The sequence below is a fragment of the Apaloderma vittatum genome, unplaced genomic scaffold, assembly GCF_000703405.1.
Source record: "Apaloderma vittatum isolate BGI_N311 unplaced genomic scaffold, ASM70340v1 scaffold41334, whole genome shotgun sequence".
NCBI classification, from domain to species: Eukaryota; Metazoa; Chordata; class Aves; order Trogoniformes; family Trogonidae; genus Apaloderma; species Apaloderma vittatum.
This window is the reverse complement of record NW_009714013.1, coordinates 1237-14075: the sequence shown is the minus strand read 5'-3', so window position 1 is coordinate 14075 and position 12839 is coordinate 1237. Positions and strand designations below refer to the sequence as shown.

General features: G+C 42.3%; 1 protein-coding gene across 1 annotated transcript in view; it reads left to right on the top strand.

Moving 5' to 3' along the window:
* LOC104273295 (uncharacterized protein C20orf26-like) overlaps window positions 1-12636 on the top strand; it is a gene marked incomplete at both ends in the record, with an annotated part of 20887 nt that extends 8251 nt beyond the window's left edge. The window contains 4 exons of the mRNA XM_009868578.1: window positions 995-1322; window positions 1758-1849; window positions 4616-4821; window positions 12546-12636. Coding sequence (XP_009866880.1) covers window positions 995-1322; window positions 1758-1849; window positions 4616-4821; window positions 12546-12636 — 717 coding nt within the window. The remainder of the gene's footprint in view (window positions 1-994; window positions 1323-1757; window positions 1850-4615; window positions 4822-12545) is intronic.
* Window positions 12637-12839: the final 203 nt, after the last annotated feature.

Here is a 12839-nt window from a genome sequence, read left to right as displayed (position 1 = left end):
CCCTTCACTTCCCTCTCTCGCGCCGTTTCCTCTGCCTGGCTCCTTGTGAGCATCTCACGCTTGCCCTTAGTCTGCAGGAAAGCACTTTGGTGGGATAACTGGGTAAATACCTTTACCCAGGTCACAACCGTGTCCTCCCTGAGGCTGCCACTGAGGGAAGGGCTAATACTGAGGCTCGTTTGCCCCAACACAGATATGTCTTGGGCTGTTCAAGATGAAGGCAGGAAAATATTGCATGCTTGTCTGGCAACTTTTCACCCTTTCCTCAGCCTAGACAGTAATATGTTTTGATGGTGGGCAGCAACATTCAACTTGTCGTGCAATCATTTTCAAAAGCAGAGGGCACTAGTGAAGGGAAAAGCTCTTTATAAAGACTCTGGAGCTTCACAAACTTCATTGTAGCAACGAGACAGCCAGTCTTCACCTGTACCCTTTGCAGACCGTGATCTTGTTTAAAACATATCTCACCCTTGTGATCCTTATTGCTTTTAACCCTCCACGTCTAGCGCACATTCTTGCTTTATGCCGCTTGGGCAACCTTTCTTCTGCCAGATTTCAGCTCCAGGTGACAGGTTTTACCTTTCCCAGCACCTCTTGGCTTCAGCTGAACAGGCACTTCTGTCCTTGGCGAGCACAGCTCTGCTTCCAGGTTACACACAGGCTTTTGTCTCCTTAAGTTACTTTTAGGCAACACAGAAAACCAGATAAAGCACCTATCAAGAGAAACGCCATGTATGCGTGATTCTAAATTGACTGGAAAACTCCGCTCTGCTCATGGATGCATGGCAGCTGCGCAGAGCGCATGGACAAAACGCGAAGGTAGTAGTGGGATCCCAAGGAGGAATTCAAGCATTATGGGTGATTTCCTTTCACTGCCCTTGAAATCTTCTAAGACGAGCTTCTGACTCAGTAGATGTCAGTCCCAAGATTAGCCAGTAACTAACATGTAATAACCTACACTTATTCACATCTCTTCTTTTTTTTTTTTTTAAAGGCATTTTTTAGCTTTGCCTACAGGATGGTGGATTATGAAACCTTTAAAGCAATTAATGATGCAGGCCTTGCCTTTGATGGGAGACTTGTGATCGACAGTAAGTTTTGTACCAGCGACGCCAGTATCAGGGCAGCTGGGCCTTTAACCAAGTACTCCAGGAGATATTATGCAGACGAGTGGACACATGGCGACTGCAGTTCGAAAGAGATCGGATTTGAGCTTGCTGCATCCATGCTGCCTCTCTTTGATCCAACCTCTACGCCCATTTCCAGGCCGCCAGAAGGCACAGATAGACTCATCCCCATGTACAAAGGGTGTAAAATTAAAGGTAGGTCAAAAATGGGTTTCTGTCACGCTTCCGAACCCTCTGTGGTGTTTTTTCCTTAGGTAGTCAGCAAGGAGAGGTAAGTTGCAAACAAAGCTTACACTGTAAATTTTTGCTAGTAATGGACCAAGCTATGCTTTCATTTATGTTGCAGTAAATATGGCACGTTCCAGTGAAATGCAGTGTCTTTATTTCAAGCCCAAATTCAATAAAACAATTATCAGAACTTTTCAATGCGTGGCTACAGCACCAGTATATATATGAGTACCCCAAAAAAGCTTGTAACGTGTAGTCCACCAAAACACATTCCTTGCTTTCTTTCTAGAGTCATTTAGTAAGTAAAACAACCTCAGGATTATAGGAGAAAGAGGGCAAACAGATACTTCATTTTGTTCTTTGTTTATGATTTAATAAATCTCCTGTTTTCATTTATGGCAGGAGGTGTTCTTCCTGGAGGTAACAATTACTTGCATATTTCCAAACCACAAATCCCCATCCACTTGGACTTAGAACTTTCCTCGTGTGATCATGTAAGTTACGTCGTTTGACTTCTCTTTGTTTCATTTTCCATTTGGAAATGTGTTCTTATTTAGAATAGCACAGGTACATGCAGAAGTACCACACATCTTAAAAAAATATCTTGAGCAAGCATGGGTTTAAGTGTGGATTTAGACACCTCCTGGAGCTGAGACTTATGAGGAAACTCTGGGGTGGAGCAAACCATATAAAAACAAAACCCTGTGATTATTTGAAAATACTTATTTTAATATAAATTCACTGTCATATTGTAAATGTGGAATCTGTTTCTCCCAGCTCAGGCTGGGAGGTTATCAGGTTGCCTTTTCCTCAGTATCCTTTTTCTGAGTGGCTTTCTTTTTGCTTGATTCTGTAGAGGGAGGCAAGTCCTTTTCTCAGTTGTATGAAATATGTTGCTTTTGGAGTTCCTGGCATGTATCTTACACATGGCACATCCAGGCAGTGGTGGTATTTGCCACCAGATTTGCATAAGAACAAATCCAGTCAGCTAAGCCTGGGTGCACTGTAGAAATCAGCTGGTGAACAACTATGAATCATGCGAATAACTGAGCCTCTTAGCTGTTTGCTTCCATACTTTCTCATACTTGGCTTTCTCAAAAGATGCGCAATTTCCATAAAGAGAACATAGGATAGTGTGAGCTGGATTTCACTTAAATATGCTTTCAGCCTTAGCACTTAACCCCTTTCCTCCCTGCAGTACGGTGCTATAAACGTGTACAGATGATAAAACTTTGCAGGCTATCAGTGGAACTCAGCTGATTTCCAGATCAGTACGAAAAGGTTATATTCTGGAAGGGATGCTCCCAACTTTGCTGCTAGAGAACCGCTAGTGCTACAACTGTGAGAGTTGTCTTTGCACAGGGAAGACGGCAGCACTTTGCACAGCTGGGCTACATCAGAGATTGCCCTGTGACACAAACTTGGAGAGGCCACTCTTACTGGAGAACTGGATTTGTGAAACAAGAATAGCACTAGATTCATGTATTTGAAAGCTAGAGAGGCCCATCCACCTAGGTGAGCTCCTGTTTCATGCGGCTTACGCCTTCTTCCTCAGGGATTTCGGCATCAAGCTCATTCTTCTAGTTGATATAAAGAGTGACTCTTGAAATGCTGCTTCAGTGTTGATTTTAAAACTTGGACAGCAATGCTCTATGGAAAGAAATTACTTTTTGAAAAAGGAATCCATGCTTTGTGGGGAGGAATCCAAGCGTGGCTCAGGATGATGCTGTCTGGAGCAGCATGTACTGAGAAGCAGAAAGGACTACTGGAGAGAGAAAAATGGGGTTTGTCACTGTAGATTGCTAGAACATGATTAGAATTCTTTTGCTGCAGCTTTATTACCTGCTGTCTGAAAAGGGAACATCCTAAAAGCCACTCAAGAAACTTCATGTAAATCCTAAAAGAATTTTCTAAGAAAGCGGTAAGAGAAGCTAGTGAAATGTATGATCTGAGAGATGTGCAAGTAACAAAGGTTACTGTAGCCTAGCAACAGGTTTCAGAAAAATATAAAACTGGAATATGAATGCAGATTTAAAAAACAGCTTCAGGTTATTGGATCATCCCACTGCAATGTGAGGTTTCAAACAAGTTTCTTAATTTTTGTCTTTTAAGTGATTGGTTTAGCCCGCTGAAACTAAATGCTGTAGTTTGAGCATCAATACCGAAGGTTATTATTCTTTTACCAATAGAGCTGGCGTTAGCAACACTTGGCAGCCTCTGTTCAAATTAGCAAGAGGGAGTCACCGAGAGCAATTCTAAACCATATATAACTGTGTATGTGTTTGCAGATATATATACACATGCATATGCATATATTTTTTTTTACACACAGTAGTAATTTAAAAGCCTAGGACACAGCCTGAAGGAAACATCCCAAGAGATCAAGCCTAGCCTCCTGCAGCTGCAGGCAACTATCTCGTACATAGTGCCCTTTATAAAATTTCTAAATTTGATTTAGAACTGAGCAGGGTGGTTCTTCATGTTTCTTTCCCTGTTGGAAGGCTGTTCCAACACCTCACACTTCTGGCTACTGGAAAACTTCTGCACCAAACCAAAAGTGCTTAATTGGTGTTTGATGAACCTTTGAGTTGCAACATTGACATCTGCTCATAGCTGATTAATGTGGTAGTATCGACCCTCCACCTACAATCGTCCAGTTTCTACAGTGCGCTCTAAATTTGGACTCTGCACATATACTGTTTGTATATATATATATATCAAAATATACATGTATAGTCTATGAATGTGGAGAGAATATGCTGAAGCATTCTTTACCCATCAGGATGGTATCCTGTGGTAAATTGTGAGATGCCAAGGGTAGGCAATAATACGAGATCTGCGTAATAAATCAGGATGAAGAGAGTCCAATTCAGATACCTAAACAGAGGTCTCTCTGTTCGTGTTGCTCTCTCTGTGTTGTTTGGGGTGCCCCAGGGCTCTCCTGACCTCCAGCTGCTGCTCCAGGCAGTCCCAGGTCTCCAGTGGCTGTGGCACCGTTCAGTGCCTGAAGCGGCAGCCAAAGCCCATGCTGCACAGTTGACCCAGGTCCAAACAACACAATAAAACTTCACATCCAAACCAGAGTGAAGCACCTCATTGTAGAAACCGTGGTGCCAGGGATGGGTATTCTTGATTAAAAACAGGGCTGTGGATTTTAAGAAGTAGTAGGTATGGGCTAGGAAGCCCGAGCTGATCCTGTATGTACACCGAGGCAGGTGTTTGTTCCATCTCCATGGTGTTCCTCGTGTTTTCTGTTCCAGGGGATGGAGATGGTAACCGGAGAGGCAAGAGCTGGGAATTATTTCAGGATACACATCGACAGATACAGTATGGTAGACAGCATCACCTGCTTTTCCAAGGAACCCTTTCCTGTCTCCAACTACATTTGCTTGTACGGAAAGCACGAGCGTCTTCTCAATGATCTCCTTTATCGCTGGAATACAGGGCAGATTACAGATCTTTACAGGTAAGATAAGCTCAGTATTGTGCACAAAACCTACGTTCTGGCAGAATTTTAGTTTTATTTTATTAGTTTATCTTCTGGCTGTTTTCCCTTAGAACAAAGGATGACACAAGGTAGGTTGGTATGCCGGGTTTTGAGAACAGTGGTACCAGCTGCTGTCTCAAAGGGTGAACTCCCCTGAAGAGGACTCAGGGCTTTGCTGGGCCTGGATGTGCAGCTCTCACAATTCTTCTGATGTGTTTTGTACTCCTCTCCTCACTGTACGTATTATACAGTCTAGTTCTTTGTTTCTTTTTCTTCTCACCTTGTACTGGAAGAAGAGATGAACTCAGACTTCAACTGTGAGGTTTAAAAGTTTCTTGGACAAAAATGCATCTTCACAAATTTCATTTCAGAAAACCTTCATGTGCCTCTGCTGAGAGGAGTGCCAAACTTGTGAATTGTTGCTGCTGCAGGGAATGATTCTGATTCACAGAAAACATTGGGCTTGTTTTACAAGAGAGGAATGGCACACAGCAAATGTGAAGTTCACATAAACAGTGTATTGTCAATAGGTGTTAAGTGGAAATCCAAGGAGGATGGCACAGTTGTACGAGAGATGGGCTGAGACGGCACATCATTTTCTTTCCTTGTCACAGCTGATGCTGATCAGCTAATCCATTTTGAGCACTGGAAGAAACTCAATAATCAGGTTGTGGCAAGGTGTCATCCGTCTTTTTTGCGGTGTTACAACATGCAAACACAGCTGTGATCCAATCTTTTCTGCGAACCACCAATGCTGCCAGACACTTTGGCCTTTGTTGTTTGCCCAGAGGTGGTTACAGCATCACTGTATGTACTAGCAAGTTTCACACTGATATCAACATCTGGAAGACTAAATCACCTGGCTTTGGTGATTTATTATTTTATCTGGTGAACAGCACAGGTAGCACTGTTTTCCTGACCTTGACCAAACCAGAATTTGTTGCCCTTCTCTCTGTTGCTGCGTGCCAGCCCAAGGACCTCCATGTAGCTGCACCAACCTGCACTCTTGTTAGCTACACACACAGATTTTGAAGAGGTGAGACATTAACTTTCTGAATGGACAGTTTGCTTCTTGGTGAGAGAAGTTAAGAAGCATTAGCCTCTTGGGCTCTTGTGATGGCAATAGGATCCTGAGGCAACGCACAAGATGATCGGGGGATTACAAGTAAGATCAAGTTCTAAGCATCCACGGAGATTTTAAAAATCTCAGGAGAGACAAAGACGATGATCTCTGAAGATCTGTTAATAGGATGAGTCAGCCAGTCAACATTACAAGATAGCTGCAGCTTTATCTGATGGCAGCAGAGACACTGCTGGGGGAAGTCACCCTCTCTTGAACTGGTCTTTGCTTCCCAGGACCTGAAGTTTGAAGCTGCGCACAGTCGAGGGACCACGACCTATGTGTCCATGTGGCACAGCCAGGATGGCTGGCACGCCACACACAGGGACACCACTTGGCAGGTCTTCATCACATCTCTTGAGCTCTTCTTAATTAGTGAATTTTGGACTCGTCTTTTTACAGCCTTTAGATGTGGATGTTGTTTGGGATCTTTTTGCCTAATTATTTTACCTCGCCTCGCGTTAGCCTGTGGTAAAATTCCTGAATTACAGTGGCCAGGTTTTTCTTATCTGGTTATTTTACTGCCTCTGGTCTTGCTTTTCATCTTCTTTATACCTGATCTTTAGACAGGTTTGTTCCTTCTCCTGTTGCTGTGTTTGGTCATTTGAATGAAATCACATATGTTGCTCTGTAGCAATTAACATATGCTAGTCTTTAATCCTCTCTTGCTTGTTTCTTTTGCTGCTTTCACACGTGCGCACACACACATTTCCCTTCCTATCAGGCTTGATATTTCTGTTACTCACATCTGTACTATATCATACATACAATACATATGCATCCATATAATATGATGTAGAGATATATGTTTACAATATACAACAATGGACACTGTTCAAACCTAGCCATGACAAGACTATCTGTTAGAAAATCATTAAACTGAAAAATGTTTTAGCATCTCTTGTGAGCTGGAGGTTGTCTTGAAGCTTTTATATAGATAAAAAGTGGTATCTGGTCATCTTTCAGCAAGGAATGTGAAAATGCACTCATTGATTTCTCTCTGTGTGGCAAAAAGAAGAAAAACCATTTGGGGTGATGTTCACGTGGTCTGCAATGATCTCACAGGACCATGTGAATGCAAACTCGATGTTTTTTAATTTCTCTCTTTGACTTTGCAAAAAGTCCTTTTAAGCCAGTACATATTACACTTACATCCACTTGCAGTATCTCCTAGCAAGATGTGAAGTGCTTTTAGCAAAAAGCAAATGCAGACTGTGAAAATGTTGTGGTTTGTTAGGTAAGCTTCTAAAATTGCTGGTATGAAATGTTCATTCCCCCTGCTCCACTCCTTTTTATGCCTCTATTTTAGGGAGTGCCTTCCCATACAGCAAAAAAGTACAATGTTTTAATCTTTTGGTCCACATTTACATTTCCCAGCATGGCATCTAGTTCCAGGAATGGACATGGTAGGAACAGCTGTCACCTGGGAGCTCATTTATTTCTGTGTAGCATGCAAATTATCTTTTAAATAATTAGAGACTGCACCTAGCAATGAATTTCCTCACTGATTTGCGTTCGGTGTAAGAGCTGAAAGTTAACCCCCTGGTACCGGATTTCCTGACCACGATGTGCCAGTGCCATTTTCAAATTAGCATTAACAACAGGCCCTCAAGATTCTGCCGACTTGAAGTAACCCCTCCCAGTCACGCGCCTGAAACTGTGGCTAACGGTGATAATGAGAGAAATCACATTTCCTTCTGCTGAGAGAAAAGTTCCTTCAATCTCAGTATGAGTTCAGCGTGAATAAAAGCTCTGGGATTTGCAGGACCCAACAGTCCAACGCCCCCAGTCACACCAATTATGTACATTCAAATGCTTTTGAATTTTATTTTTTTTCCCAGAACGCAATGCTCTTAGCCAACACTGTATCTTTTATTTTTAAGCTTATAGGTTTGTTACTGGCCATCGGTGCTCCTACACTGCTTCACAGAGGACGAGTGTAACCAGCCCATTCCACCCTTTTGTATTCTCCTGAGATGAAGGCAACTGTAAGGCAGTTGCCAAGTTATGGAACGTGTTCACAGAGCGATGGAATCTCCCTCTGCTGTATCTTAAGTACAAAACAGATAATTAGAGGGGTCTCCCGGTACTTGGCAACCAAATGGATGCTCACTGGCATCATGCCTTTAATATGAGATACAAGTGCTTCATGTAGGCTTCATTTGGCATTAATGAAAACCAAATCTGCTAACATAATGCATAAAAAATCTGACCCACTAGTTTATGAAATACTTAAGTAGCTTTTTTATCAAATTAGGTGTGAGTGGGTTTTTGTTTGTTTTTTTTTTGCTGTGGGTTTTGTAATACTATATGAGTGAACTGGTGTTCAGCTGTGACCTACAGAAGGTGCTAGTGGCAGTAACAGGTTTAGGCTGACGAAGCGTCCTGTCAGAGGCAACCTCATGATACCCATCAGTCTCTGAAGGGTTGTGCTGCACAACCACCCCCTTCTCGAGGCTCATCTTTTACCTATTCACCAGGTTTACTCTCTGTTAGTCAGATGCTGTATGTTAAGCACTCCTGGTATACAACTGTTTTTAAGGCATGCCGGTGGACTAACATGTGATGCAGCAGTCAAAGTGGTTTAAGTAATGCAGAAGCGCTCTGTTTATATTGTGTTTATATGTAGTTCTTACCAGAAATCTGCTTTTAGTCATCCCTGCTTGCCACGCTTCGGTTTGCTCATGGACCCGCCTTGGTGCTAGCCGGTCCAATGTGGCTGTGTACCTGCAGGAGAGTTACGAGGTCAGACCGAGAAGGCAGCGATTAGCAGAGAAACATTACAGCCACACTCATCCAATCCGAGCTCAGAGAGACTTCCTTACCTTTTTTTTCCTTAACGACTTGACTCAATGACTGCCCAAGAGGCTGAGCACCCTGAAAAAGAATAAGGGATGCTCTGCACTGGGAGGCACTGAGACACAAGGCTGCCAAACACTGGAAGAAACCTTCACATAATCATAGTACTGTTTGCATTAGGCTAAAAGTGATTTATTAAGCTGTGTCGTTTGATGAGAGTTTAAGCAGAACCACCACGCTGGACTGTTTATTGACACAACTCTAGTAAACCTCACAATATAACAAACAAATCAGGGAAAAGAAGAACATTAAATATTTTTAGTATTATTTTTAAAAGGACAAGGTGAGGATGTAAATTTCTTACTTACAGCCTGGACCACTAGTGATTATTTAAACATTAAATGTGTGCTACATAGAAAAGCTGGTTTTAACCAGACTTTTGAAAATCAGAGTGATTGTTCATTAAGAGAAATATTAGAATACTCTGCAGTCTGGAATTTGCCGGATCCCCTATCATTAGCACACTGTGATTGCATTTAAGGGATTCCACCTTAGGCTTTTGTTCATCACGGAGACCATGAGACTTATTTCCTGCAGGGATGAAAAAAAACAGAAAGGAAATGTGGCAGGTAGCAAACATGGCTGAGAGTGACTAATGCTGCCCAGTACACTTTGCAGCCTAATTAGAGGGAAATTTGTATGCTTTTTATGAAGAGAGGGGCAGGATAAGGCAAGAGGAACACGTGAAGAGATAGCAAAGCACTAACAGACTTTTTTTGCTGCCAGAATTAAATGGTAGCCCCAAGGTGCACTGGCAAAGCTGTACTTACACAACAAATCAATACAAATGGTAGAGCCCTTCAGGTGCCTTTGATTTCTATATATTAATGTAGTTTTTAAGGAGCCGCTAACTTGCTAACAAAGAGCTACGTTACTAAGAAACCCCACGTCCAAATTGGGGAGTAAAGGCTAGTCAATGGAATCTTGCATGTTAATTTGCAGTCGAACCTTGCTGATTCATATTAATAATTAGTCAAACCATTATGAATGATTGAACTCTGAATTCGTAAACAAGTAATTGCAGGAAAGCAGCTGTACCGCTGCGCACGGTGTATTTGTTGATTTTGTGGATTGGTTTTAATTTCCTTTTAATTGTTCTTCTCAGTGTGTTACTTGGGAAATGGTACCACGTGAAAAAATGCAATAAACCTTATGTCTGCGTCAGCCTTAGCTTCCTCATAAACAGAACAGAGAGCAATGCTTTTGTATCAGTTTTAAAGAGCAGTTCGGTGAGAATCAGCTACACAGTAACTACCGCTCTCTAGTGAAGCACCTAAACTTTCCCAAATTCCCGAGCTAAAATGCATTCCTATCACTGCTTGCAGTTTCTCTTTCCACTTCTGACTTCTTTTGTTTGTTTTTTTTTCTGAGGATTTCAGGTGAGATTTTCCAAGGTAAGGAAGTCTCTTTGAGCTCAGATTGGATGAGTGTGGCTGTAATGTTTCTCTGCCCACTGTCAAGGGCATAAAGCCAAAATCAACACCGGTCCTCAGAAGCCCATCCTTAATATAAGTGGCAATGACTCGGGCCTTGCTTTGCCTCATTCTCAGGAAGGGAAGCCCAACAGAACTGACCTGTACGAGTATTAGAGCAGCGCCAAGCTTGGGAATGATAAAAGATGAACTGTAAGACTCTTATCATTCTGGAGAAGGGAAGGATTCCATGCCTTTTGTGCAGGACACCACTAAATATTTTCCTCCTTCTTCCCTTTCATGTGATGTAGGCTGCACATCACAAATGAGGCAGAACAGACTTTAAATATTGTTTGTCAATGAAAAGGCGAGACCAGCTTCCTAGCAACAAAAAGGATGTTGCTTATTGTCTTCAAAAGGAGCCCATTTCATCCCATCTCGTTACAAATGCCTTCCCATGATAGCTTCTGTCGGCATAAAGCTTTGCCAGCAGGGGATCCCCATTAGGAAGTGACCAAGTTTGAAAACCCGTTATGCTCCTGGCAAACATTGTCATCTTGTACATATTTAGCCCGATCACTCTGGCAGGTTATGAAAGACTAAATGGTGCAAACACATGTGGCAGACGCCGTTCTCATGATAGTTGAGGAGCCTTTGAGCCGCTGTTGGTAGCGTGCCAGCTCCATCTCATACACTGAAGAGCATTATACTTGCAAGCCTTCCACAGCTCGCCCTGAGGGACTGCTGCTGAAGTGGTAATAAAATTCAGAGTGAGCCTCAGAAAGTCAACTTGTTGGTTCGGCTTCAAAATGTTGGGGTTTTGTTGTTTTGGGTTTTTTTCTTCTATTATTGAACTTCCCTTCAGCAGCCATATATAGATCTGCTTTCTCAAAAACACCACATGCCCCTTCAGAAAGGTGACTCTCACTGAACAGATGAATAGATAAAAATGCAGAGCCAGCAAGGAAAGGGAATTGTTCCTGTGGAGCATATCTTTAAATTGCCTTTGGTGGTTATGCTTCTCCAGGTGAAGGGAAGTAAAGGGAATCCAGGAGTAAATGTTGTTTACTGGTAGCTCCTCTTGTCAGCTTATCGAGAAAATGCAGACAAGACACGGAAAAAGCAACAAAGTTCCCAGAAAAAGGGCATTTTATTTGCATTACACATTGCACACTTCAGGTTTTGAGCTCTGGATCTGTGAATATTGACAGGAGCAGGTGAAAATGCAGTTATGGGCTGAGCTGGTGACAGCAGCTGCTGAAACAGTTTACAAACATCATTTACTGCAGCATCTCAGCGAGGCAGGTGAACAACTTAACGAAGGTAAGGTGCTTGGAAGATATGCCTTGGCCAAGACATGAAATCACCTTATCAGGGTTAGAATTAAAATTAAGATGCCAGCTTGAAAATGACGTGCTTGATCAGCGGAACATGGCTTTTAGCGGGGCACATCGGTAAAAATGGAAAGTCTTTAATTATCTTAATGTATTCCAGCGTAACACCCCCCTTTGCCCTGCTTTGCCATCTCCTATCAACCTTAAGTTAAAGGTTGGGTGGTGGTTTTGCTTCTGAAAGGGTTTTTAAATCTCTGGGGAATATCCTGTTCTCCTCTAGCTCTCTACACACTTTATAGGTATGCTGTTACTTAAATAAACACACTTAAAGGCGAGATCATCTCTTCTAGCGTGCCACATGCGAATGAACAGCTACATCGAGCTGCAGCCTCTCTGTCCTTTCACCCCTCTTTCACAGAAGAATGCTGTCATGAACGCTGCTGCCAGGAGAAAAAAAGTTACAAAAGAGCTTCCTCCTAGCGTAGGTTCCATTTAGCTTCAGCGCACGAGCACAGAGAACATATTGCAACACGGTGGTGGCCTGTTTTTCTGGCCTTTATTAATCCAGAAACCTTAATGATGAACAACATTTGTGTCATTGTCTACACAAATTTAATTTGTTTATGCAGCAGTTCAGTTAATCCTGCAATCTGCTTTTCTCAAATGAGAACAGATAATGGAGACACCGTTCTTTACAGCTCTTCAGGCTTTTAAATTCTGATAAAATCAGGATTCTTCACTGGGTCTTGCCACAGCTCTGAATTAAGCCACTTTAAATGTAATTACTGGAGCTGGCTGTACATCAGGAACATCCATTAAAAGAATTGATTGACTATGCTGTTACAGGAGGCATTTTATGAACAAACGATCGCAATGGGTCCAGAACTGTAATTTATAAAGGCAAAAAAGCAGGTAAATACTTTATTAGCAGTTAATGAAAGGTTCACAGGATAACTAAATTTCTTTTTTTCTAACCAGCTACTTCAGGGAACCTTGGTCCATGGCCATCTATCATGATCGGTTTATTGATCTCAAGAAGGAACTGCGCCAAGTCCTGATGTCGGAACAGGTAAGAAAAACGACCAGCGAGTGCATTTTATTATTTAGGCAATTTGCTAGCATTGTGCACTTTGGTTTCTTCTCCTGTCTTTCTCCCAGAGCTTTAATGCTTCTGTTTAGCTATTTCTTCTGGGAAACCTGAGCAGACCCTGTACCCCATGGAGGGGTCAGCAAGCACGGCGCATTGTTCAGTTTTGTTACTCAGGAGTATTT